This window comes from Dromiciops gliroides, chromosome 2 (genome assembly GCF_019393635.1).
Source record: "Dromiciops gliroides isolate mDroGli1 chromosome 2, mDroGli1.pri, whole genome shotgun sequence".
NCBI classification, from domain to species: domain Eukaryota; kingdom Metazoa; phylum Chordata; class Mammalia; order Microbiotheria; family Microbiotheriidae; genus Dromiciops; species Dromiciops gliroides.
In genome coordinates, this window is record NC_057862.1 from 108246017 (window position 1) to 108273003 (window position 26987).

At 37.9% G+C, this 26987-nt stretch overlaps 1 protein-coding gene across 1 annotated transcript in view; it reads left to right on the plus strand.

The window, feature by feature from the left end:
• LOC122738364 (cilia- and flagella-associated protein 43-like) overlaps window positions 1-26987 on the plus strand; it is a 123070-nt gene that overhangs the window by 82632 nt on the left and 13451 nt on the right. The window contains exons 25-35 of the mRNA XM_043980409.1: window positions 5964-6200; window positions 7373-7579; window positions 8401-8490; window positions 8742-8822; window positions 9696-9824; window positions 13941-14060; window positions 16777-16884; window positions 18717-18803; window positions 19314-19402; window positions 21214-21421; window positions 23918-24030. Of these exons, the coding sequence (XP_043836344.1) occupies window positions 5964-6200; window positions 7373-7579; window positions 8401-8490; window positions 8742-8822; window positions 9696-9824; window positions 13941-14060; window positions 16777-16884; window positions 18717-18803; window positions 19314-19402; window positions 21214-21421; window positions 23918-24030 (1469 nt within the window). The remainder of the gene's footprint in view (window positions 1-5963; window positions 6201-7372; window positions 7580-8400; window positions 8491-8741; window positions 8823-9695; window positions 9825-13940; window positions 14061-16776; window positions 16885-18716; window positions 18804-19313; window positions 19403-21213; window positions 21422-23917; window positions 24031-26987) is intronic.

Below are 26987 nucleotides of genomic sequence, written 5' to 3' on the forward strand. Positions count from 1 at the left end.
TTAGATCCTTTCTGCTTTGGTCTATTTGGGCTTTCACACTAACATATCCCCATATTTGTCTTTCCTCCTTTCTTCTTCCACTCCTTAGTAACACTTGCAATTACTTCTTCATTTCTGATCTCTTCTTTCACAGATTTCTCTCTCCGAAAATCATGTCAAACATTATGTATACCAAGAACATAATTTAATTTACAATGACCCTTTGTCATGGTTTCATGTCCTCTGATAAAGGTATGCCCAGAAAGAAGAAGAAAGGGCTCCACAGGTTTTTTTGAGAATGCATTTGTAAGTAATCTTGTGATGTGGAGTAATCACCACCTGACCCATGAGTATTCTTTAGCCTAAGAACTTGGGGAACTTATAGCACATTCTGGTTGTACTCAAGACTTTCTGAAGGACTCAAGACAGTCCTGCTGAATATAAAGAAATGCGAGTCATATAATGACATTGGGCTCTCAGAACTACACTGCTTTGCCATGACTAAATCTTAACAGGTTCTCTGACTCTATTTTGAAGACACATACCTCTGCCATCACAGTATAATTGGTCAGCCTGTAATAAATGCCAACCCAGAAGTTCTTGCTCTCCCTGTTTTTTATCAACTACTTACAAGCTGCCTTGGAATGGGAGGCTTGTGTTCTTAGGGTAACTGACAGCAGATGCTACATTCCTAATCTCACAGATCACCTGACTTGCATTATTCCTTTCTGGAAGACTTAGGAGAGGGCATGGACAAAAATCACACAGAATGAGAAACCCTGGATAGTTTATAAGCTACCCAGATGAGGGGAGTATCCACACTGATAAAATCACAGATCCAACAAACAATTAATGAATTTGTCCTATCTATCTATCTGTCTGTCTATCTATCTATCTCTATCTATCTATCTAATCTCTTTTGTACATCGTTGTTTATGTAATCAATTATGTCTTCACCCCCATGATGCTGCTAACCTTGTACCAATCATAACTTGTTCCCCACCTACAAAATCCTGTTCTTTGTTCTATACTCCCCAAAAAACAAAAAAGAGGAGCTATCCTTCTACTTGGGGTCTTTGGCTTCATTGACACAGCTATTTATCTATTTTCTTACCAGACAGCCTACTAATAAACTGTTATTTTGGTTGGAGAGAATATGCCTCGGTCTACTTCTTTTTGGGGGGGGGTCAGGGCAATGGGGGTTAAGTGACTTGCCCAGGGTCACACAGCTAGTAAGTGTCAAGTGTCTGAGGCTGGATTTGAACTGAGGTCCTCCTGAATCCAGGGCCGGTGCTTTATCCACTGCGCTACCTAACTGCCCCCCTCAGTCTACTTCTTGTTGAATTTTACTCATGACACTACCTAATCTGAACAATAGGGTTTTTTCATCCATTTCATTTTTCCTTTTTGGTTGTTTTGCCAATCCATTTAAAAAATCAGAGGTTTCATTGAGAAGCTTCATAATGTTTGGGAACTTGATTCAATCACTCCAATGTCTTTCACATAAAAAAGCATATAAAGGACCTCACCATCTATAGGGAATCTCTCTTCCATTTGGACTATGTTCAAGACATCCCCCATAATGGTAGTGAATAATTTGGGAAAGCATATATTTCCCTGTTTTATTCTTCATTGGATGTTAATAACCAGAAGGTGATTGAGCAAAGTTGTATTTCTGTGATCTCATTTATCAAAGAATCTTATATAATCTTAATATATTCCTGAGATAGTCCTTGTTGGAGGAAAACCTTTAAGATTTCATTTTGCTCTACTAAGTAAAGGCACTTAGAGGACGACCTAAGGAGTAGGTACATCTTCAGATTAATGATCACCTGAGAAGTTGATCTTCCTAGGAGTATGTAATGATTGGCCTGCCTCCTGTTTGGGAACTTTTCAGATTTCACAGAACCCCTAACTTCGGTCAAGTTGTCTGTACTTGGGATCACCCAGAAAATCTTCACAATCAAACAGGGAAGCTTCAGGAATCAATGCTTCCACTGTATCCTTGTGAAACTACTTGAGGGTTCTATTCTTTCTATCTCAGTAAAGCAGGCCTTGGTTTGCATACCTAGACTAAGTGCTTCATCGCACCAGTGGTGAGCAGAACAGCAACAATGATCCTGAAGAGGAGCCTGGCAAATATCCGTTAGAGGCACAGGGGAGTAAGTATGATAAGAACCAAGGGCAGAGAAGGTAAATAGGAAGAAAGGGTGATTGGAGGTCAAATAATGGAGAGGTCAAGAAGGATAAGGACTGAGAAAGGCCACTGGATTTAATGATCAAAAATTTATGGGTGACCTTGGAGAGACCTATTTCAGGTGTTTTGGGGAGCCAAACTGCAAAAAAGTAAGAAGTAAGAGAGCAATAAACCGAGACAAAGTATGCTTTTCCTAGCAGTTTGGCTATGAAATGGAAGAGAGACGTGACAATAGATCGAGAGAATAGTAGAATGGTTACTGTGGCAGCACTACCACCTTTCAGTTACTCAGTTTTAAAGCCTGGTGTCATCCTCAACTCTTCTCTCTTGCTCACAAATTGCCAAGCTGATTGCCTAACAGATGCTACATCTTGTCATTTCTTTCTTTATAACATCTCTAGCATGCCTACTCACACAGTGACCACCCTAATCCAAATACTCATCACCTCTTGTCTGCTCTATTGCAATAATCTTCTCATCTCTGGCTCAAGTCTTTCTACATTCTAGTACATCCACCACATATCTGCCTGAGTGTAGGTCTGGCCATGTTATCCCACCCCCATCCCCTACTCAATAAACTGTAGTGGCTCCTGATTGCCTGTAAGATCAATATAAACTCTATGCGTACAAGCTGAGAGCCTTCTTTTTTTTTTCTCTTGCAAAGAGCTAGACAAGTCAGATTCCAAATTCCCAGAAGAAAGCATGGAAGTAGGAACTACATCATTAATCAATAGGTCAAGGATCTGTGATTTGGTTGGCATAGATATCCCCTTCCTTGATGCTAATCCCATGTCTATAACTTAAGCTTTAGAGAGTTTCTTGAAGTTCAGAGAGGACAATTTATGGTATTACAGGGTTCATATTATTAAACTACAAACTATCTTTTTGTTGTTGTTGTTGTTCAGTCTTGTCTCAGTCTTCCTAATCCCATTTGGGGTTTTCTTGACAAAGGTACTGGAATGGGCTCCCATTTCCTTCTCCAGCTCGTTTTACAGATGAGGGAACTTAGGCAAACAAGGTTAAGTGATTTGCCCAGGATCACACAGCTAGTATATATCTGAGGACACATTTGAACTTAAGTCCTGACTCCAGGCTTGACACCCTATCCACTGTGCCCCCTAGAGACCCATTCAAACCATCTTTAGTGAAAACTATTAAAATTCCAAAGAAATGGATTTGTCACTACTAACTATTAATACTGAAAAAGTCGCTATTAATGCTGAGAGAACAAAGTAGGTAGAAAATGTATATTATCCTAGACTATGACACAGCCAGAGACTCTCAGCCTATTGAGTGGGTCAGTGGGTATATTCTGAATAGGCACTGTAGCCAATGAGTCCAGAATTGAGTAGGAGCAGGATCAAGCTAGATCATCTTTGGGAATACTTATCACAACCCTAGACTTTTGCAACTATTAAAGCCCATCATGTTAATACTGGTATTCACTCAGTGCTGCTCTATAATTCAAAATCATGGAAGACCAGGAAGAATCAAAATTATGAATAATCCAAATAGCAGTGGGAAGCTCATGGGAGGTATAAGTTGTCTGCAGCATATGACCTGAGTAGTCTGTAACGATGACTTGCATGTAAGAAGTAGTACAAGAGACACTTAAGGTAGATGTGACTGGGAAATGAGGTGGGCTCATCATGCAGGAAATATGGGGAAAAAAATGGTGAATCGTTTCACCGGTACATTGGTATAGCTAAGAGAGACAAATTAGAATAAGACCTTCAACAAGGTGGTGGATCTTTTATGTCAAATTTATAAGAAGATATAGATTAGGATCACACAGTGAAGTGATTGTGATATGTGTCAATTTGAGAGGATGATACACAGGAAAAGCCAGGGCTTCATTAAACTATCAAATTATTAATAAAAAGTCATCATGGGGCAGCTAGATGGCGCAGTGGATAGAGCACCGGCCCTGGAATCAGGAGTACCTGAGTTCAAATCCGGCCTCAGACACTTAACACTTACTAGCTGTGTGATCCTGGGCAAGTCACTTAACCCCAATTGCCTCACTTAAAAAAAAATACTAGTATGGAACATGAGGATTTAGAAATGTTATAGAATGATGACTTTTTTTTTTTTTTTAGTGAGGCAATTGGGGTTAAGTGACTTGCCCAAGGTCACACAGCTAGTAAGTGTTAAGTGTCTGAGGCCGGATTTGAACTCAGGTACTCCTGACTCCAGGGCCGGTGCTCTATCCACTGCGCCATCTAGCTGCCCCATCCATACTAGTATTAATGAAATTCTATCAACTTATATTTTACAAACAGTAAACATTGATGCTATTTATCAAGAGATTTCATTTTTCACAAATAAACTGAAAACATGTTTTAATTCTTTATTTTTTACATTTGTCAAGTCCTTTCATACTCATTCGCAAGTGCAGAATTTCCCAATGAGAAATCGAACTCCAGAAGAGTTGGAAGAATTGGAGACAGTTTTACATGTAAAGAAGCTTCAAGCAGCTGAAGTTAAAGTATGGATTTGAACATGTGTGATGCCTTTTAACTTAGTCTCCCTTAATGTTGGCTTTAATTGAAATGCAGTGTAAGAGATGTTGAAAATACCATTTCTGTTAATATTTCCAACTTATTACATTATGTAATAAATTCTATACTTATTCAATTAGCATGGATTTTTAAAAAAATATGAAAATGAGCACAGCACATGAACCTTTCATTATTTAGTAAGTAGTGATGAACTGTTACTTTTAGTCATTTATACTTTCTCCTTGTCCCTTTTATATAGTGATATGCAATTTTAAGAAAACTAGTCAAAGGTGGAATGAATTGTTACTTTGGAACGATATGTTTTTTCATACAGAATTATCCCATACAGGTTAGAACCCATAGTTGTGTAGCCTACCTGGCATTACAAAGAATGAAGTCAGACCCTTAAAGCTACAACACCTTTTGATGTAGTATGAGCTACTGAGCAAAGGTCTAAAACTTTCCATTTATAGTTTCTGAAGTATAAAACATTCACATACATATCAGTCACTATGTGAATTAATTCCTGTATAAATTACAAACACGACTTTTTTTCATGTTTAAGTACCAAACCCACATCTAAATATTCAAAAGGACAAATTATCCTATTAACCTTATACTGCTGCATACTAGGTGGCACAGAGACAGCTAGGTGGTACTGGACTTGGAATCCAGAAGACCTGATTTCAAATCCAGCCTTACCAGATACATTTTACACTGTAAAATGAGAATAATAATAGCATCTAATTCTCAGGGTTGTTGTGAAGGTAAAATGAGATAATCTTTGTAAAGTACTTTGCAAACTATAAAGCATTATATTTGTTGTTCATTTGTTTCAGGCATATGACTCTCTATGACCCCATTTGGGGTTTTCTTGGCAAAGATACTGGAGTGGTTTGCCATTTCCTTCTCTAGCTCCTTTTACAGATGAGGAAACTGAGGCAAACAGGGTTAAGTGACTTTCCCAGGATCACACAGCCAGTAAGTGTCTGAGGCCAGATTTGAACTGAGATCCTCCTGACTCCAAGCCCAGCATTATCTACTGTGCCACCTAACTGCCAAAGCATTACATAATGCTATCTATGTTATTGTTATTATTTCTCTATAGTACATTAGTCTCTGAAGATCTAATCTCTTCTATAGAAGTGTTTAGGTCCTCCCACAATTTTGAATATGAGTGTTGAAAGCAGAATTTAAAGTCTTAAAATGATTTTAAATAATTATATTCAGAGGTTGACTTTTAGAGAAGTTATTTGTTAATAATGAATGTGTTTTTTCATACATAGCTGCGAAAGCATATTGTAGAGCTTCATCCTGTAGCTTCTTCCCTGGATAAAAAGTCAAATGAAGAAGAAGAGGAAGAAGAAGAGGACGAAGATGAATTAGCAAAAAGAGATAGCAGTTTACCCAATTATCTACTTGGAAGTTTATGTACAAGCTTTGGTGTGGATATAGGTATATTGAATAGCCAATTAGAACTTCATACCAGAGAGGAGAAAATCAACCAGATTATACTATTGAAGGTAATCTATTTTTATCTTTGAAATCAGTAGAGCTTCCTTATAAAGTGAGGCTGAATACTAGATTAAGGTGCTGATCACTTTTTTCCTTTTTTAAGTTGATATAGATCTGAATAGAGCAGGCTTCGGACTCTGGAAGACTCAGATTCAAGTCCTGTGTCTGACATGAACTGGTTGCATGACCCTAATCTCTTTGTGCCCTAAGCAAACCACTAAGACTTTTTAAATTGCTGACTTGCATTGTAAGAGGAAGTTTTCATCAGGAAGCTCCTTGTAGCGATTGAAATTGTAGCAATGAAATATTACCAATTTAGTCCCTATCCTTATCCCATATGCTGTTTTATAATAGTATAGAAAACATACAGAATTTGGGTCATTGTAACACACCTTGTATGGGGTACATAAGGAGTACATTGCATTAGTGTCCCACGTAATTAATACAACCCTGTGATGGCACTGTCACACCGTTGTGCTATGATTCTCCTCCTCCTTCCTCTCCTCCTCTTCCTCCTCCTCCTCCTCCTCCTTCATCAAAAAGCCTTTAAGTGATATATGTCTTTGTGTATAGTGGTAAGACAAAGAAAATCCTGTTCTATTATATCTATTATATCTGTATTTATCTATAAATGATAAGAAAAAATTCTGATCTCATGACAGTATGAAGTGTCGTTTTAAATCATCTTTTCTTTTAAACCACCAAATATTAGATAATAGAGTATAGATATACTAAACACATTTTTGATTGAGTGAAACCTTCAATCAAAAGCCAACCCAAAGGAGATAGTTCAGCATGATATCTATGCTGGTGTCTTCACCTTTTGGCAATGGGGAAACACTGAAAATTATTGAGCAGGGGATAACTTTGAATCACTGAATTTAAGAGCTGGAAATTATTTTATATATCATCTAATCTAAACTTCTCATTTTATAGATAAAGGAGCTGAGGCTCAGAGAGTTAAATGACTTGCTCAGAGTCCTAGTTTATAATAGAATCCTCATCTCCTGATCCCTACTCTTTTTATCATATTCTATGAAAAAGTATTCTGTTAGGAAAAATAATCTGATTTTGATTTGTATGGTTGATTTAGAATAGGGAGATACTTGGAGAGTTGTTAAGATTGTGGAATAATATTACCATTAAAACTGCAACCTTTAACCAATATGTGGTATTTCAGGACATTATTTACAAGATTAAAACCACTTTTAATAATGAGTTTGATGCCACCTTTCAACAAAAACAATTGGAAATAGCACGTGTGAGGGAAAGAAATATAAGAATTCAAGAAATCATCACAGATCTAGAACTTGGGGAAGAGGTCTGGCAACCAGAAATAGAAGATTGTGAGAAGCCAGACTTAGTTTTAACAGTAGAAGACAATGAGGTACTGTTCAACTTTTTCATTCTTTCCTTACCTTCTCATGCCCCTTTTCTGATTTTTTCCCAGATTTTTTGTTAGTTAAATTGCTGAAGAAGCCATAGTCGTAGATGGTGTAAACAATAACAATAATTATAATGATAGCTCATATCATCTCATGATTTACAATTAAGTATTTTCCTCACATAAAGTTTATGGGTCAGAGAAAGTATTATTGTACTCATTGTAATAATAAGGAAAATGAGGGTCAGAAAAGTCAAGTGACTGGCCCACTACCAGTCCTGCTCAGCCATACATTCTTTACTAGTTTGTCTTCCTCATGAGAAGGACAAAAAAGTAAGGCCTAGAAAGCAAGCTCACCTAACAGTGGATCCCTATAGACCTCAGAGAGGGTGCCCTGGCTCCTAAGACCAGGGCTTGACCTACTGAGCAGAATCAGCCAAGCATCAGGAGTCTCTATGTCTCTTTCTCTTCATGGTTAAGTGCCCCAGGAGTCCTAAGACAAAGATTTGGGGCATATCAGATTGACTGGGGAGTTCATCAAAGTGATAAAGAACTTCCTTGGACCCTTTGCTTCTATTGTGGAATGTTAGAACTGGAAAGAGCTTCAGTATCTCTCTTCATCTTTCTCATTCTTTTTTTCAGGTAATGGAGCTCTTTCCCTTGGACTTTAAGCACTTAATTAGTGGCAGAGCTAAAATTAGAACTTAAATTTCCTGACTCTTCCAGAAAAAAGAAAAAAATATTCAAGAGAAAGTTGAACCCATTTAGTTTGAGTTTTATGAATAATACAGGAGGAGAAATAAAGTGAAACTTTGTCTTTTCAGATTAAAGTTGAAAAATACCTTACTCCATGGCAAAAAGAACAAGCAGCACTAGCTGCAGCTAAGGAATTAGAACGACTCCTTTTAGCTCAGGTATGGCATGTTAAATCACACATGGTGTTTTCTACAAATATCTTATTAGTTTTTAAATATATCAGAAAAAAACCAATAAAATCTTTTGTAATTTATCAGTAAGAAATGCTTTGGGAAGAGCCTAATTCTACACACCCACACACATACACACATACACACAATTTGGCCTATGGTCTTAGATGATTGCTAATAAAGTCTGAATGTTTTAATCTCTACCTTCTGTCTCCTCTTGCTTTTGGTTATTTTTCCAGAGAAATGATTTTAGACGTCGAGCTTTGATGGAAATGATGAATGGAGTTTTGGAAGTCAAGAAAGAAGATATTTTGAAGATGGTAATGGTTCTGTCTAATCATGGAAGGTAGAATAAGAAAGATGAAAGTGAGAACTATGAATTTTATAATTCATCATTTTTCCAAGATGGAACACAGTTTTAGAAAATTTTTAAAAAGCAAACATTCCATAAAATTTTAGTAACTCCAGCTGAGTGGGATGTTGCACACCTGTAATCCCTTTTATTGGAGGAGGCTCAGCCTGGTAAATTGATTCTAGTGTTCTGAGTTAACCAGGTGTCTGGATTAAATTCAGCACCAATATATTGAGTCCCAAGAAGAAAAGAGCCACCAAAATGCATAGAGAGCGTCAAAACAACCCAGGCCAGCAAACCATGAATAAAAGTATTAGGATCAGTCTGTAAGTCGCCGCTATATTTCCAACCTGGGAAAAATAGGAAAACACAGACTCCAAATAATATCTTTTTAGTATCTCCCACATTTTAATAAAACACAAAGAAATGTGAAACGTCAGCACTGATTTTCAAACTAAAAGAAAACCATACTTTAAAGAAATAAGATTTATGTACTTGGTAGCAGTGAGGGAAGCTACATTAATAATTTTATGCATAATTAATAATTTTCCATTATTGCTACGGAAAATTCTCTTTGAAACAAAATTCCCTTGTTGTAAATGATAGTAAATCCAGAGTATAAATATAATAGTAAACAATTCATTGGCCAAAAAGAGCTAAACAGCCAACATCATGGACACACTTTGTTAGTTTAATTGAACCCTGGGCCATTTTTCCTGTCGCCTTCAGTGATGATTAGTTAGAGGTTGGTTTCTTTGTTACCGGTTGTTTCTTATTGCTTTAATGACACTGTCACTTTGCCATCTTGAGTGGATCATGTGCTTCTCTGTTCTATCTTCAGGAAGTTCCTCAGCCTGCCTTTATGCTCTCTAAATTGGATGAAATATGGACTGAGGAAGAAATGAGACAATTCAAAGAATATGAGAAAAAAGTCAAAGAGTTAAATGAGGAAAAAGAGAAGTATAAAAAGGTCATGAAGAAGAGGGAATATATTAAAAACATGTTTTCCAAATTTCAGATTTCTGTGCCTTGGGGGGTTACTCTAAAGACAATTATATAACTTCTATTTTCTGAAAGGGAAGATGTGTGATCATATTTTATGAAGAAAACTAATAAATTTAATAACTTACATCATTCACAACAAAAATGATCCAGGAAAAATAGGGAAAATCAAATATGATTTGTTTCAGTGTATCACTGACTTTTTTTGAAAGACATTTTCAGTTCAGTAGTGATTAGGATTAATTACCATTTAAAAAAAATTTTTTTTGGTGAGGCAATTGGGGTTAAGTGACTTGCCCAGGGTCACACAGCTAGTAAGTGTTAAGTGTCTGAGGCCGGATTTGAACTCAGGTTCTCTTGACTCCAGGGCCAGTGCTCTATCCACTGTGCCACCTAGCTGCCACTTAATTACCATTTTCAAGGAGTAGAGAAGTTAAGAGAAGGATGGATATGCCCACTGAGTCTAAACAGTATATGTGAATCAAATGTGAGGTGGCTTTGTGGATTTTTTTGCGAATACTCCTGGTTTTATTTATTCTTTTGTGAAAGAATACAGCATCAAATAGGGCCTGCCAACTTGTTAGCTTTATTTATCTTATGATCAATTTGTCTAATCTCCATATTTTAAAAAAAATTTTTTTTGCGGGGCTACGGGGGGGGGGGGGGTTAAGTGACTTGCCCAGGGTCACACAGCCAGTAAGTGTCAAGTGTCTGAGACCGGATTTGAACTCAGGTACTTCTGACTCCAGGGCCGGTGCTCTATCCACTGCACCACCTAGCCGCCCCTAATCTCCATATTTTTAGCTGTTTTCTTTTCCACTGAAGTTCTTAGCTGTATCCTTGATGTATTTTATCAGAAAAGAGTTTTTATATATGAAGGCAAAAATGAACAAAGGATTTTGAATGTCAGTGGTGCCTGAAGAGTTTTTTTCCCTATATGTCTAAGGAACAAAACTAATATGCTATGTCTTGGGGAAGTCTAAATGTCCTTGGTGTGGTGGCATTCAGTAATGCCTTGTTCTTTGAGCTCTGGGATCCCACTGCTGGCTTCACATGCTTCTTCATAATGGTCTCCACACCTTCAAAGACTTTTGTAAGTAAACTTGGAGTTGTTCTTGAGCACATTTGAGGGAAAGGAATGTTGCCCAGTTTAATACAGCAGAAAGCTTCTTACAAAACTCAAAAGCTTCCCATCCTTATGAAGTTCTTTAATGCCTCGCCACAGAGCCCAACATATCTTTTCTTTTGCTTCTTACTAAGTTAGAGACCATTCAAATCCCAAAGTAAAAGAATTGAAGACTATGTATGGCTTTGTGTTTCTCTGAGTTTTGTGTGCAATACAAGCACGTCCCCAAGAAACAAAAAATTACCTACCATCACCATCATCCCTTTTTGGTTTGTTTGTTTACTAGTTTTCTTCAGATAGGCATGGAAAACAAAAAGATTAGCTTCCAATTCCAATACTATATAAACAGTTTGAAGAAATACATAAAGAAGGAATCCTACCAGATTCACCAAATATAGTTTTTTATTTATTTTTGACATTTGTTTTAAAATTTTTTTGAGTTTCAAATTCTCACCCTCTCTCTAGCACCTGCTCCACAAAGCAGAGTCAATATGGCAGAATAAAGTTTGGTCATAACTGTCAAACTTCCCTCAAAACCTCTCCTATAGGACAACTATAGAAAAGTCCAACTTGAACTCTGAGTGGAAAAGTCAGAGTGAGTTATTGTTTCAGCCTGGGAAGCTGAGGGGGGGGGGGGAGGGGGAGGGAGGGAGAGAGGTAGAATGTAGCTCGTGGCAGCAGTGGTAGTGGCTCTAGGCCTTGGAGACAGCAGCTCCAGCAACAGTAGCAGGAACACTGGCAAACCTAGTGCACAGGGATGGATGGAGAGGAGCAATGGTTCCACCTGGGTAAGGACCAGAGTACAGAGCAGGAGGACAGTGACCAGACCTCTCCCCAGATCACACCACCTTGGAAGCACCAAAAATCTACAGGAACCCAGGTTGAGCTACAGAATCTTAGGCCAACCAGCCCTCCCAGAGGGGAGCACAGACCAACTCTAATATAAAGTCCAAAGCCAAGAAAGAGGTTGGAGGCAGCTAGGTGGCGCAGTGGATAAAGCACCGGCCCTGGATTCAGGAGTACCTGAGTTCAAATCCGGGCTCAGACACTTGACACTTACTAGCTGTGTGACCCTGGGCAAGTCACTTAACCCCCATTGCCCCACCAAAAAAAAAAAGAGGTTGGAAAAATTCGCAAACAACAACAAATGAACCTGACCATAAAAGACTTCTGTGGTGGTAAAAGGCAATTACAGAAAAATAATCTACAAGCAAAGCCTATTAAAGCAATGTGAGAAAATTCTGAAAAAGAGAATTGACATCTTGGTAAAAGAGGTACAAATCTTACTGAAGAAAATAACTCCTTAAAAATTATGAATGATTAATTGTAAGCTAATGACTGCATGAAACTTTAAGAAACAATAAAACAAAGTCAAAAGAATGAATAAATAGAAGAAAATGTGAAAAAATCTCATTGTAAAAACAACTGACAAGGGCAGCTAGGTAGCACAGTGGATAAAGCACTGGCCCTGGATTCAGGAGGACCCGAGTTCAAATCTGGCCTCAGACACTTGACACTAGCTGTGTGACCCTGGGCAAGTCACTTAACCCTCACTGCCCTGCCCCCAAACCAAACAAATAAAATTTAAGAAAAAGAAAGTATATACAAAGGGAAGCAGCTAGATGATACAGTGGATAAAGCACAGGCCCTAGATTCAGGAGGACCCTGACACTTACTAGCTATGTGACCCTGGGCAAGTCACTTAACCCTCATTGCCCCACAAAACAAAACAAAAAGGGGCAGCTAGGTGATGCAGTGGATAAAGTACCCACCCTGGATTCAGGAGGACCTGAGTTCAAATCTGCCCCAAACACTTGACACTTAACTAGCTGTGTGACCCTGGGAAAGTCACTTTACCCTCATTGCCCTGAAAAAAGAAGTACATGCAAAGAATGGTAGAAAAACCTTCTAGTGCTTGTTCTGGGCTGTGACAGCTTTCAAGAACACAGGATCACTTCTATATCATCAGAATTGGGCTCTATGGAGGAAATAAATGTATGGATGAAAAAGAAGATGGACTAGGCTTGGCAAGAGTGAGGGGTATCCATTAGATAGCCCTTTGGCACACTTAGTATTTTCCTCATGTCAAGAGACAGCAAGGAAGGCCCTTACCACATTGGATAGGGACCCCTTGTGGGAAGATACAGGCAACAATTACACAGGATAGACAGGCATGGATAAGTTGTACTCTACATCACTAGGGGGAGTACTCATATTGATTAGATTCATTTGAGTAACAGATTAAAAAATTCCACTATTATTGGTCTTTGACTTTATTAAAGTAGAACTTTTGAGAGTTTTATTGTTGTCATTTGTTTCTTGAGAATTTATTCAGTCAGTAGATGCCTATTTCTGCATTATGTTCTGTTGGAGATTCAAAAGAAGAAACCTTATTTATTTCCCAAAAGGAGCTTACAGACCTGTTGGGATGACCAAACATACCAATGTAAACAACTAGAAAATCTCTGGAAATCATCTTTTAAATTAATGCAAGAGGATTAGTATACATAGGTATTTCTTGTTTCTATAAGATGCAAATATCTTACCAAAATTTTCTTGTGATATAGTATAAATTATCATTATATTATTACTTTGAAAAACATCAGGCACTCATGGGACAAAGGCTATCCTAGAAGTGCCAAACTCTAGTGAATCTATCCCTATGGATGTCCAGATAAGTTTGCCCATTTGGAAGACTGAGTTGAAGTTTACTAACAAGTTTATTCTATTACCTTGAAACATGTAACCTGGGGCAGCTAGGTGGCACAGTAGATAAAGCACCAGCCTTGGATTCAAGAGTCCCTGAATTCAAATCTGGCCTCAGACACTTGACACTTACTAGCTGTGTGACCCTGGGCAAGTCACTTAACCCTTGTTGCCCCACCAAAAAGAAAGAAAGAAAGAAAGAAAAGAAACATGTAACTTTACTAAGTATTAATTTTACTACTATTATTTTAGTCACTGGATGCTGAATTAAGGAAGATTCAAGGGTCTATTCAAGAAACAACACAAATCTTTGATGACAATCTGAGAAAACTCTTTGAAAGGAAGGTGATAGCAGAAATGGTTATCAAACAGGTAATGAAGAGCTCAAGGATATCTAAGCCAAAGGTAGTGTGAACCTTGGCCCTACAGGTTAGGGACAATGTTAGTATACTATGACTTAATTTCATCCAGATTTCGCAACTGGAGAATTAAACAGCACTTGGTACAAAGACACAAATAAAATAGTATCTGCCCTCAAGGAACTTGCTTTCAACTAGGGAGTAGATATTATGTACACATAAGTAAATACTAAGTGATTTGAAGAGAGAAAACACTGAAAACTGAGGGTATGAGGCAATGCTTTAAATAGGAACTGGCTTCTCAGTGGACTCTTGAAAGAAACTCAGAATTTTGTGAGGTGAAGGTTAAGAATAGGCATGGGGCAGCCTCTGGCAAAGACACAGAGAAAATAAATGGAATAGCAAATTCAGGAACTAATTCATAGGCCATTTTGGCTGAAACATGGAATGTGTGAAGAAAATTAGTATAGAATATCTGAAATAACCTGATCCACAGCTAGGGTATAGAGGATTTCAAATGTCAAAGTTAACAATATTGTCTTATTTTATCCAAGATGCAACAGGGACTGATTTTTGAGGAATGGGATGAAGATTATTTTATCAGTATAGAGCCTAGCTTTTTAAACTGTGGGTCATGACCCCATATGGGGTCAAGTAACTGAATGTGGGGGTTGTGAACAATTTGGCAACAGTAAAAGGTTATGTATACCTATGTTATATACCTACATACCCAGGGTCATGTAAAAATTTCTTGGGTAAAAAGGGGTTGTGAGTAGAAAAATTTAAGAGGGCCTGGTATAGAGGATGGCTTAGAAAAGAGAATAGAAGAATTATAACAATAGTCCAATAAAGAGTTGATAGGGGCATAAAATAGCGTACAAAAAATTAATTGTTCATAACTATAACTAACCTGGAAAAATTATATATAATTGGATTTATGAAAAATTATGATTATATGAAAAATGACAAATTTAGAAAAATTATAATTGGGCCGTTAAGTCCCTTCGTGGTCGCCATTCAAATTTAAAAATATTTTTGGTGACTAGCGCTAATTTGGGGGGCTAATCTGACTGGAGGACTAAACTGGGGACTGTTGACTTGCTGGCTATCTGACTTCGTTAATTTAATGTTGGGCCGTTTATAAAGTTCCACCATACTGCTCCCAAACTGATAGACTAAAGATTAAGAAGCCTCTTAACCAAATAATCAAAGCAGAGTTTATTTATGAGATACTATTTCAAATTAGGAATACAGGGAAATAAAGTACAACCTGACTGTTTTCCTGCGGTCTCTTTCCACTGTGTCTCTCTCGCACCTGCTGCGCTTCGAACTTCTTGAATACAATAAGGGCCTTAGCCGCCTCCAGCCTCAGGGCATGTTACACTTTCCCTGATTTGTAATAAGACCTGTAACCTTCTATCTGTCTGCTCTGTCAGTTTGCCCTTCCGCCTCTCTTTTGCCCGCTTCTAGTCCTTCTCGTCTTCTGTGTCCTTATAGCCCTGTCTCTAGTCTCCAATCTTTGCCATCTCCTCAGCTACCTCTTGACCTCTTCTCGTCCGTCTGAACCCCTGAGTCTTGTCTATCTAGTCCGTCCTCAGCCCGTCCTCTAGTCTGTCCTTCTTCTTTCTTAGTCTATCCCCAGCCCGTCCTCTAGGCCATCTCTCTTTATCTAGTCTGTCTCCTAGTCCCTCTCCCTCTAGTCAGCCCCTCTCCTTAATCTTGTCTCTCTATCTAGTCCGACCTCACTCCTCCTTATTCCGTTCCCTCCCTAGTCTAACTCCCAGGTCTATATATACACCTTTTCTTCTCTCCACTCAAATCTCAGGGCTTCCTTCGCCCCCACAGACCAAGCTAATCCACCAGCCAGGGCTGCAGCTGGTTTTGGGGGGGGTGCATTCCCCAGCTTTCACGTGCTTCAGCACAGGCTATCTGGGATCTTTGGATAGCTCCGCTCAGGTCGGAGGGAGCTGGGGCTTCCCCCCCCCCCCCAGCTGTCTGACCTGGCATCTTGTATAGCCCACGGGGCTTTTTCGTTCAGCTGAAGCTGAGGAGGAGGGGGAGAGACCCTGAGGGCCTAAGGCTTTCTAATCTCAGCCTAAAGGTAGGGTCCCCAAATCAAAATAAATTTCCACAATAGTCTTGTAGTTATGTTAGTAGAAAGGAGAGTGGACAAAGGGAATGTTGTGGAGATAGGATGTGCAAGCCTTGCCATCTGATTGAAGAGAGTGAAGGAGAAGGAAGAGTCAACTCCAGGCTTTTGAAGCTGAGTGTCTAGAAGGATGAAAGAGCTTTATTCAAAACAGTGAAATCTGGAGATAATTAAGACCTGAAGGGGTCAAGGAAGGCTTTATAGGGGAAGCTGAACTTGAGCTGGGCTTTGAAGATTGTACAGGATTTAGATGTGAAGAGGAGTTTTCCAAGCACCTTTCACCTACCCCTTCCCTCCCTTTTCCTCTGTCTATTCTTCCTTCCTTCCATCTACACCCTCAGCTATTTAGAATATATAACCATACCATATGGAGTATTTGTTGTATTGTTTTATGTGTCCAGTTCCTGTTTTTTAAAGATAGTACTAGAAAATTTTTTATTCCTTTAATTAAATAAGATCTTATTCATATATGGTCCTCAAATGATTTTATGTGGGGAATAGGAAGAATGGATCTGAGACCCTTATTAGGCTTCCTCAAGTGTTAGTATTAATATGTTTTCCTTCTTTAATGTTTCCACAGGAGGAGTTAAAAATAACCAACCTTATTTTCTCTTTACTCTTGGATGAAGAATTAAGTACAAGGGAATTAGGACTGAACAACTTCCTTGAAAGGAAACAGATAGAGAAAGTAATTATAGCAGTTTTTTGTATTGAAATGCTCCATGCTCATTAATCATTTACATGTTCTCATTCTTTCCTTCTCTTTCCCTTTCTCCATGTTCTAGTCCCATATGTCATCTCCAGTTATTTAGCATCTCTGGACCTCAATTTTCTCATCTATAAAACAAGGGGGCTCAGGCTACATAATTTCCTAAATACCTTCAAACTCTAAATTCTATAGCCTATAATTTATTGCCTTAAGATTTTTTTTGTGGTGCAAAGTGACTTGAGCAGAACCAGGAATACATTGTATACAGTAATAGCAATATTATAGTGATGATCAATTGGGAAAGATGGTTACTCCAATCATTACAATAATCTAAGACAATTTCAAAGGATTTGTGATGAAAAATGCTGTCCTCCAGAGAAAGAGAACTGATGAACTCTGAGTGCAGATTGAGGCATATTGTTTCTCACTTTGTTTTTCTTACTTTTTTTTTTAGTAACATAGCTAGTATGAAAATATCTTTTACATATCTTCACATGTATAATGAATATAATATTGCTTCCTACTCTGTGGGTAGGGGAGGGGTAGGAGGGAGTGAAAGAATTTGAAAATCAAAATGTTTTTAAAATGAACGTTGAAATTTTAAAAAGAAAGAATGAAAGAAAAGTAAAACCTGTTACAAACATGTATAATCAATCTAACCAATTTCCCCCCCCCGCAAAAAAAGTCTCATTCTGTACTCTGAGTCCTTTACCTCTCATTCAAGAGGTGGGTAGCATGTATCATCTTTAGTCCACTACACTGATCAGAATTTCTCATTCTTTCTAAGTTGTTTTATTTTACCATATTATTGTCATTGTATAGATTGTTCTCTTGGTTCTTTTCACTTCACTTTGCATCAGTTCACACAAATCTTCCAGTTTTTTCTGAAACCATTCTTTTCATCATATTTTATAACACATATGCCATGTGCTATCTCTTAGAGACAATATGATGCTGGGGATTTTTCAGTTTGTGTTAAATGTGGTCAATGCTCTTATAACATTTAATATGATTTAATAAATGCTTACTACCTAAATGGGTTCAATAGCTATTAATTTATAAGTAGCAATATTTTAGTTCCCCAGTAATTTAGATAGAAACTGTGTAGCTCCCACATATTTTAAATGACATAAAAGGAATACATGGCAATAAGATAAGGTGGTGAAGATTATTTGTTTTTTAAATTTTGGGGGGAAACAATTGGGGTTAAGTAACTTGCCCAGGGTCACATAGCTAGTAAGTGTCTGAGGCTGGATTTGAACTCAGGTCCTCCTGACTCCAAAGCTAGTGCTCTATGCACTGTGCCCTGAGGGATTCTATCATAGATGATAATGTGGAATTGAAATGGTTAGCTGTCAGGTTGAGACTAGGAAGGGAGAAAGGAAAAGTCAAAGCATAGGAAAGTATTGGAGTAGAGGTCTTGATGAGGGAGAATAGGTTTAGAAGGGATGAGGTCCAGAGAAAGATAGAATCATAGTTTTTCTCAGTTCTCATCCTTCTTGACATTTCTCCTCTATTTAATACTGTTAAGCACTCTCTCCTGCAGGATATTCTTTCCTCTCTGGGTTTTTGTGTTTTTACTCTTTCTTGGTTCTTTAACCACCAGTCTCTGCTCTTTCTCAGTCTTCTTCATTGGCTTATCATTCATATCATGCCCCCTAATTGTATCTGTTCCCAACATTCTATTCCCAAGGATATAATTAGAGAAATGTCATAGTTTTCATCACAGGCACATTTAGGACATTCCTTGTTCTCAACTTAATTGTCTACAAAGCATCTTTAATTTTGCTCTGTTCCCAATATTGTTATAGAAAAATACTTCAAAGGAAGTCTTCATGGCCCGAGATGAAGTTGATGCATACAGAGAGAATTATGACAACTTAGTTGCAGAGGACAAAGTAAGAATCATCTATCTATTCCTGCACATACAGAGTTACCTTTGAATTTCTGAATTTGAGAGGGACTGAAAAAAAATAGAATTTCTTCATAGACTTTTCTCTTTTCAGTTTCACTTTGATTCTTATGTGCAGGTTCACCTTACTTTGTGATATAGTATATTCCTAAAAAATGTTATGTGAGTTGAATTTTGGTAACTATCACTTCCCCTCTTTAGGCCTCATTTTCTTTATGTCTACAATGAAGGGGTTGGGCTAAATGATCTCTTAAGATTCTTTCAGGTCTACAGGTCCATAATTTTATGGAGTAATATTTTAATCCACTATTCAGTTCACCATTTAAAAGAAACTGGTGGATCCTTCTGCATAGTGAATGAACTTCCCTAACATATATGTTTTCATATATTGCTATTTCTCAGAATAAGATGTGACAGAATTTTGAATAAGAGATGTCAATAAATAAAAGGTTTCAAAATAAACTACATTCTAATGGATAGTGTGTTTTTCCTACAGGTTATAGAGCGTGGATTTAAAAAAGAGTTTGCTGAACTTAGCAGTCATCACGCTGAAACACTCAACAAACTATTTAAACGCCGGCCAAGGTTAATTTCCCTTTTGTTTGTCCTTTAGCCCTTTGCTAACATCTTTCTCAAGGATTGTTTTTGACTCAATTAAGTGAGAAGGAAAATCAGAATTTATTTTGCCAATATACCAAAATATCTAGTACAACATCTAAGCAAACTGATTAAAATAATACAATTTTAGACAAATGATTGAGCTCATAAATGAACCTCATACTTTACCATTGTAAGTAAGCCATTTTGAGAAGTTTAAATGAATGACAAAATGAAAAGAAAGCATTGGCTGAGTCAGCTTATGTTGTCTATGTGTAAAGATATGTGATAAGCACTGGGGACAGAAATAGAAAAGTAAGATAATCTTTGCTCTCAAGATTACCTTCTTATAATGTGACAAAAAGGTTTGAGAGACATAGTTTCTGGGTAATTTGATCATTTTTATTAATAAGGCCAGTAGGTTATTAATAAAAGGATGGTCATTTTGACATTTCTCTTAAACTAAAGACCCTGAATGGCGATGGGGTCACAGTTTATATTCCCTTCAAAGAGGTATTCATGAAGGGTGGCAATCAACTCAGACTGATTAACACAATGGGAGATGTGGGCTAAATTGAAATAAGGGTCTTCAGGTATGTGACTTAGGTCACTCAAGTCTTGGTCAAAGAAGAGACATCAATTTCCCTATCACCTGTCTTCATAGTAGGGAGAATCAGCCTTTCCCCAGACCTGTCTGAGCAAACATAATGAGCAGGAATACACACATTAGCCCAAACTTAGAATTTATTTTACTGTCTAATTAGATCTTGACCTTAGTAAATCTTTAAGAGAGATTTCCCACACTGGTTGGTTTCTGGATAAGGAAGTAGAAAAGGGGAAAAACCCTGGTCCTCATACAATAATTAGTTATTAAATATGACACACATTGAAAGTATTTAGCACTAATTTTTATAATGAAATTCTAATTTCCATTATTCCTAAATTAGAAGGAATATGATCTGATTAATCAATCAACATTTATTAAGCACTTACTATATACCAAACACATAAGGAGGATGTCTGGGAGTCTAGAGGTTTTTTTTGTAGCTCCACTAACAGACTAACAGTGTCAAATCATGTCTAGCTTGGGACTGTTAGCCTGAAAAAATTCAACTCTCAGTTTCTTGGTTTGCCCATGTTTAAAGATACATGTGAACAATACTGTTCTTTTCAGAGACAACCTAGGATCTTCCAAGATTTTGAGCTGTAAGGTGCCTCAGAGATGATCTGCAAAGGATACCTTTTCCTAAGTGATGAGCTCAGTTCTGTCTCCTCTTTGTTGGAGGAAGTGGAATATTACTTTATAAGCACAAGCCAAGAAGAGCAGTATAAACTTACATAGTATGAGGAGAATCAGCCTTCCCACTGTTCATAGCGCTGCAGCAAAGGAAATAACACTGAGAGGAGGGTAGGCAGGATAGCTTAGGGAGGGATTCACTATAGCATTCCTCCCATGCTGAGCTTCTAGAGCAGACTGCTCCCTGCTTCTCTCTGATCATCCTGTTTGTCAATCCCACCTCGATGTCTGACTATGTACATAAAGAGAGAGGGGCCTTTTCAAACCCATGCTAGACTCTGGGCTTTGGCAAAGAAGGATTCCAAGGGAGCAAAAGAGTGTGCTTCTTCCTGTGTTCTGTCCTGAAAGGGAAGCCCAGCAGGCTCCAGATTTTGAGGTTCTCTAGCAAAAGGAAGAAGACATAGCCTCTTACTAAGATTTCTACTTAGTGTTGAAATGTTTAACAGGAATATGATCTTACTTTGTCTTGGAAGACTTACTATGAATTTGTTGATCATCCCAGGCTGCCAAGGCAAAGAGTGCATGCAGAGAGCACTACTCCTTTTGGCAATCGGCTCGGGTCTGGCAAAGTTAAGAAGGATAACCTTGCCCAAATCATGAAAGCCATGGATGATTTGGATGATCCTCACCATATGCCAGAGGGTTTAGATCCTGGGGTCTGGCAATATTTCTGTGCTGCAAGACGAACCAAAATAGAAAATGAACAGAGGGTAATATAATTTTAATTTTATGATTTTTGCTTATTAATATGAAATATTGAGGGTGGGGAATATGGCATTTCCAAGAAGACACAGTCGATGTACTGGTTTTGCTGAACTGCTTCTTTGCTTCTTTTCTAAACTTTGTTATAAGGGAGAGCTTGATCATGGAGGGCTATAGATTAAGATATGAGTGGCAGCTGGAAGGCACCATGATACATGGAATGCTAGACCCGGAGACACTAGCTGTGCGATGCTGGGCAAATCAGTTAACCACTGTCTGCCTGGGTTTTCTCATCTGTAAAAGGGGATGATAATAGCATCTACCTCCCAGGGTTTTTGTGAAGATCAAATGAAATAATACCTGTAAGTCCTTAGCACAATGCCTGGCACATAGTAGATGCTATATATATTTTTGGTATGATTATCATCATTATTATTCGCAGTGTGGTAAAATATGAAAGTTTTTAACAGTCGGTTAGGATAACTGAAAGACGCCAGTTTTTCAAGGACCACCCTTTTGGGGAGGAGATGAACAGTCCGCCTGCTGCGCACGTCAGACTGCCTGCGGGACTCGACTTCCGGGGTGGAGAGAACGGAAGTGGAGGCTTTTGCCTGCTTGGTGGGACTCCTGACGGCGCGGAACAGACTCTCTCTCTCCAAAGGTGGCCTTTTCGGTTTGGTGAGTTTTTATAAGGAATATAGACTAAGCTTAGACTTAAGACGATTTGTATTGTGTTTCTACTTTCCTATCCTTCTAATCAACATCACCTTGTGACTACCATAACAATAAATAAAAAGGTCTATCTAGAAAACCAAAAGCTTCTTCCATTTACTAGTTTGGGAGATAAATTAAGGGAAAGGTTAAGTAGGGGAGATTTATGATCTAATATCCAATTTTAAATCTCACATCAGCCTGGTATAATAGCTGATAATACTGGAATGATACAATGAAGTCTAGAATCCCAAAGTCTGATTTCAGAGAGACTGACAACTATCATTAGATGAGACAATCAGAATACCAAAAGAAAAAGATTTTGACAAGCTAGAATGTTAAATTTAATCTAATAAGATAAAATTTAATAGCAACGAATGTAAAATCTTACACTTTGGTTCAAAAAACTGGCTTCATAGATATAAGATAGGAGGATCATGGTTAGACATATTCATCTGAAAAAAATCTGGTAGTAGACTGCAAGCTCAACAAGAATCTACAGCAGGCTATGACAGTCAAGAAAGCTGAAATGATGATGGCCTGCGTTAAGAGAGGCATCAGGAAAGTCTGTTGCTACTCTGCTCTTCCTTGGCCAGACCACATTTGATGCACGATGATCAGTTCTGGGCATTGATAATCGTGAAAGTTTCCAGGGGAGGGCAAGTAGGATGATGAATATTGCCTTGAGTTCATAAAGGAAGGTCAATTGAAGGAACTACTTAACCTGAAGAAGAATAAACTCAAGGGAACACGAGAGCTTTCTTTAAGTACCTAAAGAGCTGTCATATGGAGGAGGAATTGTTACCCTTGGCTCTAGAAGACAGAACTAGGAATGTTGGGCAAATTAAAGCTTGCTATAAAAAAAAAACTTCCTCAAAATGAAAATTACTCCAAATGGAATGAGTTCTGCCAGGAGGGCACAGATTATCCTGGGGATTCCTCACAGGGCTTCTTTCTCATGGATGCTTTGGACTAAATGGGTCACTAGCGTCCCTGGTCACTCTGAAATTCTGGCTATATTATCCTGAGTTTATTGGTGCTGTGAGATTACCTGCATAGATAGGCTTGTGGTAGTGAAATTCTTGTCTATTATGTTAGAGTTTTTCTCTTTTTCAGGGAGTCACAAAGAAAAACTATTTGATGTAAATTAGTATGCCAAGCATTATTCTTTTACTAATTTGTATTTTATTAGAATGGGAGAGATGAAAAACCATGGTGCTTGATTTAAGGAACACAGGAAGGATGCCTTTTCCTTCTCACTCCCTCAAAAAGCCCCACTTAGCAGAATGGTCTCTGCCTATGCAGTGCTGCTTAAGCCACTTAACCTTGCAGTGTTTTAGGCAACAGAGAAGTTGCTGAGAATACATGTAACTATTGTCAGAATTTTCTCACCTAAGAGAGTTAACTATATTAACAAAAATACAGATCCAGTTCCTCTGTCATTAAATGCAGAGTCACTAACATGTGACCTACCATCTTTTCAATGATGTTGGAAACAAAGTCCAAAACTAGAAGCCAGAAGAAAATCCTATTATTTGTATATTTCATTTTCATCAGGAGGAAATTTGATACCCACTCCAAGTATTGACAGAGAATGTCATAGAGGTGGGACTCACTTGACAGAATAAGTAGTGAGGAGTGTAATTTGTGTTTCCATTTATCTTTGATAGTTAACAACTTATTAGTTCTTGTTATGAAAAGAAATTATTTTTCCCAAAAACTCACTGAAACAGGTTTGTTCTCATTTTTAAAGTCTTATTCTCTAAGAAGGTTGTGTTTTGGTTTTTGTTCAGGTAAAGCAGAAAGCTGCTGGTTTGCTGGAAATGCAAGCCTTCCTCCAGAGAAGAATTGAGGAAGATGAAAAGGTTCAAATGGACATTGAAAAAATTTTCCAGGAAATCTTTGTGTAATACAACTATTGATTCTCTCAGTCACTTTCATATATGCCTGTTTTTAATTCTTTTAATTTGGAAGTAAATCTCCTTTGCAGAGGAGACTAATATCAGCTTACAGTAGACATGAAGTATTAAAAGATGAAGTGTTCATCATTGTTATGACCCAGGGCTTTGAGAACTCAAACCTGAAGCGACATTATACGAAATCTGACCTATCAGATTAGGACTTTTTGACCTGCTCCTTTGTTTAATGTTTCAGCCTAGGTTTTTTGGCTAACTTCATATGGACTAATAATTTTTTTTTAAATCAACAATAATTAAGTCTCAACTAGGTCCTGGGCTGGTTGCTGGGCATGCAAAGACAGACCTGCCCTGCCTACAAAGAGCTTCTATGCCACTGGGGAAAGCAGCATGTACACATAGAAGTAAATGAAATATGTGTGTATCAGAAAAAAGACTCAGTAAGAGGTAATATTGTAGCTGATCTTTAAACAAAACTAGGGATTCTAAGAAGAGGAGCCTTCCAGGTATGGGGAACATGAATACAACTAGTCTGGCTGTACCACATAGATTGTGAAAGGTTTTAAATGCCAATTTTTAGAAGTTTGTATTTGATGTTTTAGGTAATATGGTATATACAGCTAGGTGGTGCACTGGACAGAGTGTCAGAACTGAAGTCAAGAGGACTCATCTTCCTGAGGTCAAATCTGGTCTCAGATACTTACCGTGTGATCTTGTTTTCCTCATCTGTAAAGCTGGAGAAGGAAATGGCAGACCCCTCCAGTATCTTTGCCAAGAAAGCCCCAAATGGGGTGATGAAGAGTCAGACAAGACTGAAATGACTGAACAACAAAAGTTTATTGAATGGGTAGGAGGTGTGTGTGACATGCTCAGACTAATGTTTTAAGAATAATACTTAAAAATTTTTTTTAAAGAATAATACTTTGAGGGGGCAGCTAGGTAGCACAGTGGATAAAGCACTGGCCCTGGATTCAGGAGGACCTGAATTCAAATCCAGCCTCAGACACTTGACACTTACTAGCTGTGTGACCCTGGGCAAGTCACTTAACCCTCATTGCCCCGCAAAAAAAGAAAAGAAAAGAATAATACTTTGATAGGCAAAGTATAGATCAAAGAAAGGACAAACTTTAGTCAGGAGACTATTTAATAGACTACTGCAATTAACAGGCTAATACAATAAGATGTATGAGGGGTTGAAGTAGCCTGGCGATCATGTAAGTGGAGGGAAAGGATGAGAGAGATGTCGTGGAAGTCAAATAAAGATTTGTTATCTGATTAGATATGTGGGGTGAGGAAGGGTGGGTATTTATTTGAAGGTGGAAAACCTGTGTGTTTGAAAATATTTTAGTTACCTCAAAAGAAAGAGTTCCAAACTAAAGTCAAGTTCAGAAAAGGAATAGGTTTAGAAAAAGAGTAAGTTCTATTCTGGACATACTGAGTTTGAGATGCCTACAAATAGCTAGTGTAAATATCTACTGGGTACTTTGGTGATGTTGGATAGATGCTCAAGAAAGAGATTATGACTGGATTTATAAATCTGTGAGTCATCTGATTAGAGGTGATAACTAAACCCAAGGGGTCTGATGAAGTCACCAAAAGAGTTTAGAAAAAGAAGTGGGGGCCAGTACAGTGCTTAGGGGTATAACTACAGTTAGGTAACATGATATGAATGTGGGATGATCCATCTGCCAGTAGAATTAGTCAATTCACCCTCTTTTTCTTTGGTAGCAGTTTTTTGGACCTGCATTATTCTAGATAATTGCTTCAACTCTCTGTTTAATTTTTCCTATATTCATAAAATTTAATGAATCTATAATTATAGTTGGCATGCAAGTTTATTACTATGGGAAATTCCTAATTTATTTTTAAAGTATCACTGTAGGGGGGCAGCTAGGTGATTCAGTGAATAAAGCACTGGCCTTGGAGTCAGGAGGACCTGAGTTCAAATATGACCTCAAACACTTACTAGCTGTGTGGCTCTGGGCAGATTGCCTCAAAAAAAAAGTTTCACCAAAAGAAAAACAATCAAATTATTCAGCAATTAGGTAATTTCCAGTTATGTGTGATGTGTGTGTGTGTGTGTGTGTGTGTGTATAGTGAAACTGTCAGAAATAAAAAAAGGCAAAGCTTTTAACATATATTTATGCCTTATAGTAGTTTGGGTTTTTTTTCAGATTTAAATCATTTTAACAGAATAAAAGTTTGACTATTCAAGTATTCTTAATCCTAGAATAACATTTTATGAACCCATTTATGCCTATACCATATTTTAATCCACATCAAATAGAATTATTATAGATACTTGAGTGAAAACTGATTTTGAGAGAATTGGCTACATTGTTTTTAGTATTTTGAAAGTAAGGTGGTTTCGCATGACTTCAATCAATCAACAAGTACTTGTGATGCACCTAGTATGTGCCAGGCAATGCACTAAGCATTAGACACAAGGCAGAAGCAAAAGAGTCCTTCTTCTAAAAGAGTTTACATTCTAATAAGGGGGACAACATGGGTTCTTGTTGTTATTTGTCCTTCATTCTCGAAGAGGACTATGACATGGGATGATGTCATGACTTGCAATGAATTGGATTTAAGTGAGAGAGGGCTGTGCAAGGTCACCAGCCTCACTCTCTCCTCCAGAGCTATATGGGTCCAGTGACAAGAAATATATCAGGATGGCTGGAGATAGTCCCAGATGTGTTTTGTTTTGTTTTTTTGTTGTTGGTTTTTGTGGGGCAATGAGGGTTGAGTGACTTGCTCAGGGTCACACAGCTAGTAAGTGTCAAGTTCTTGAGGACTGATTTGAACTCAGGTCCTCCTGAATCCAGAACAGGTGCTTTATCCACTGCACCAGCTAGCTGCCCCCCAGATGTTTTTGTTTTGTTTTGTTTTGTTTTTTTTGTTTTTTTAAGTGAGGCAACTGGGGCTAAGTGACTTGCCCAGGGTCACA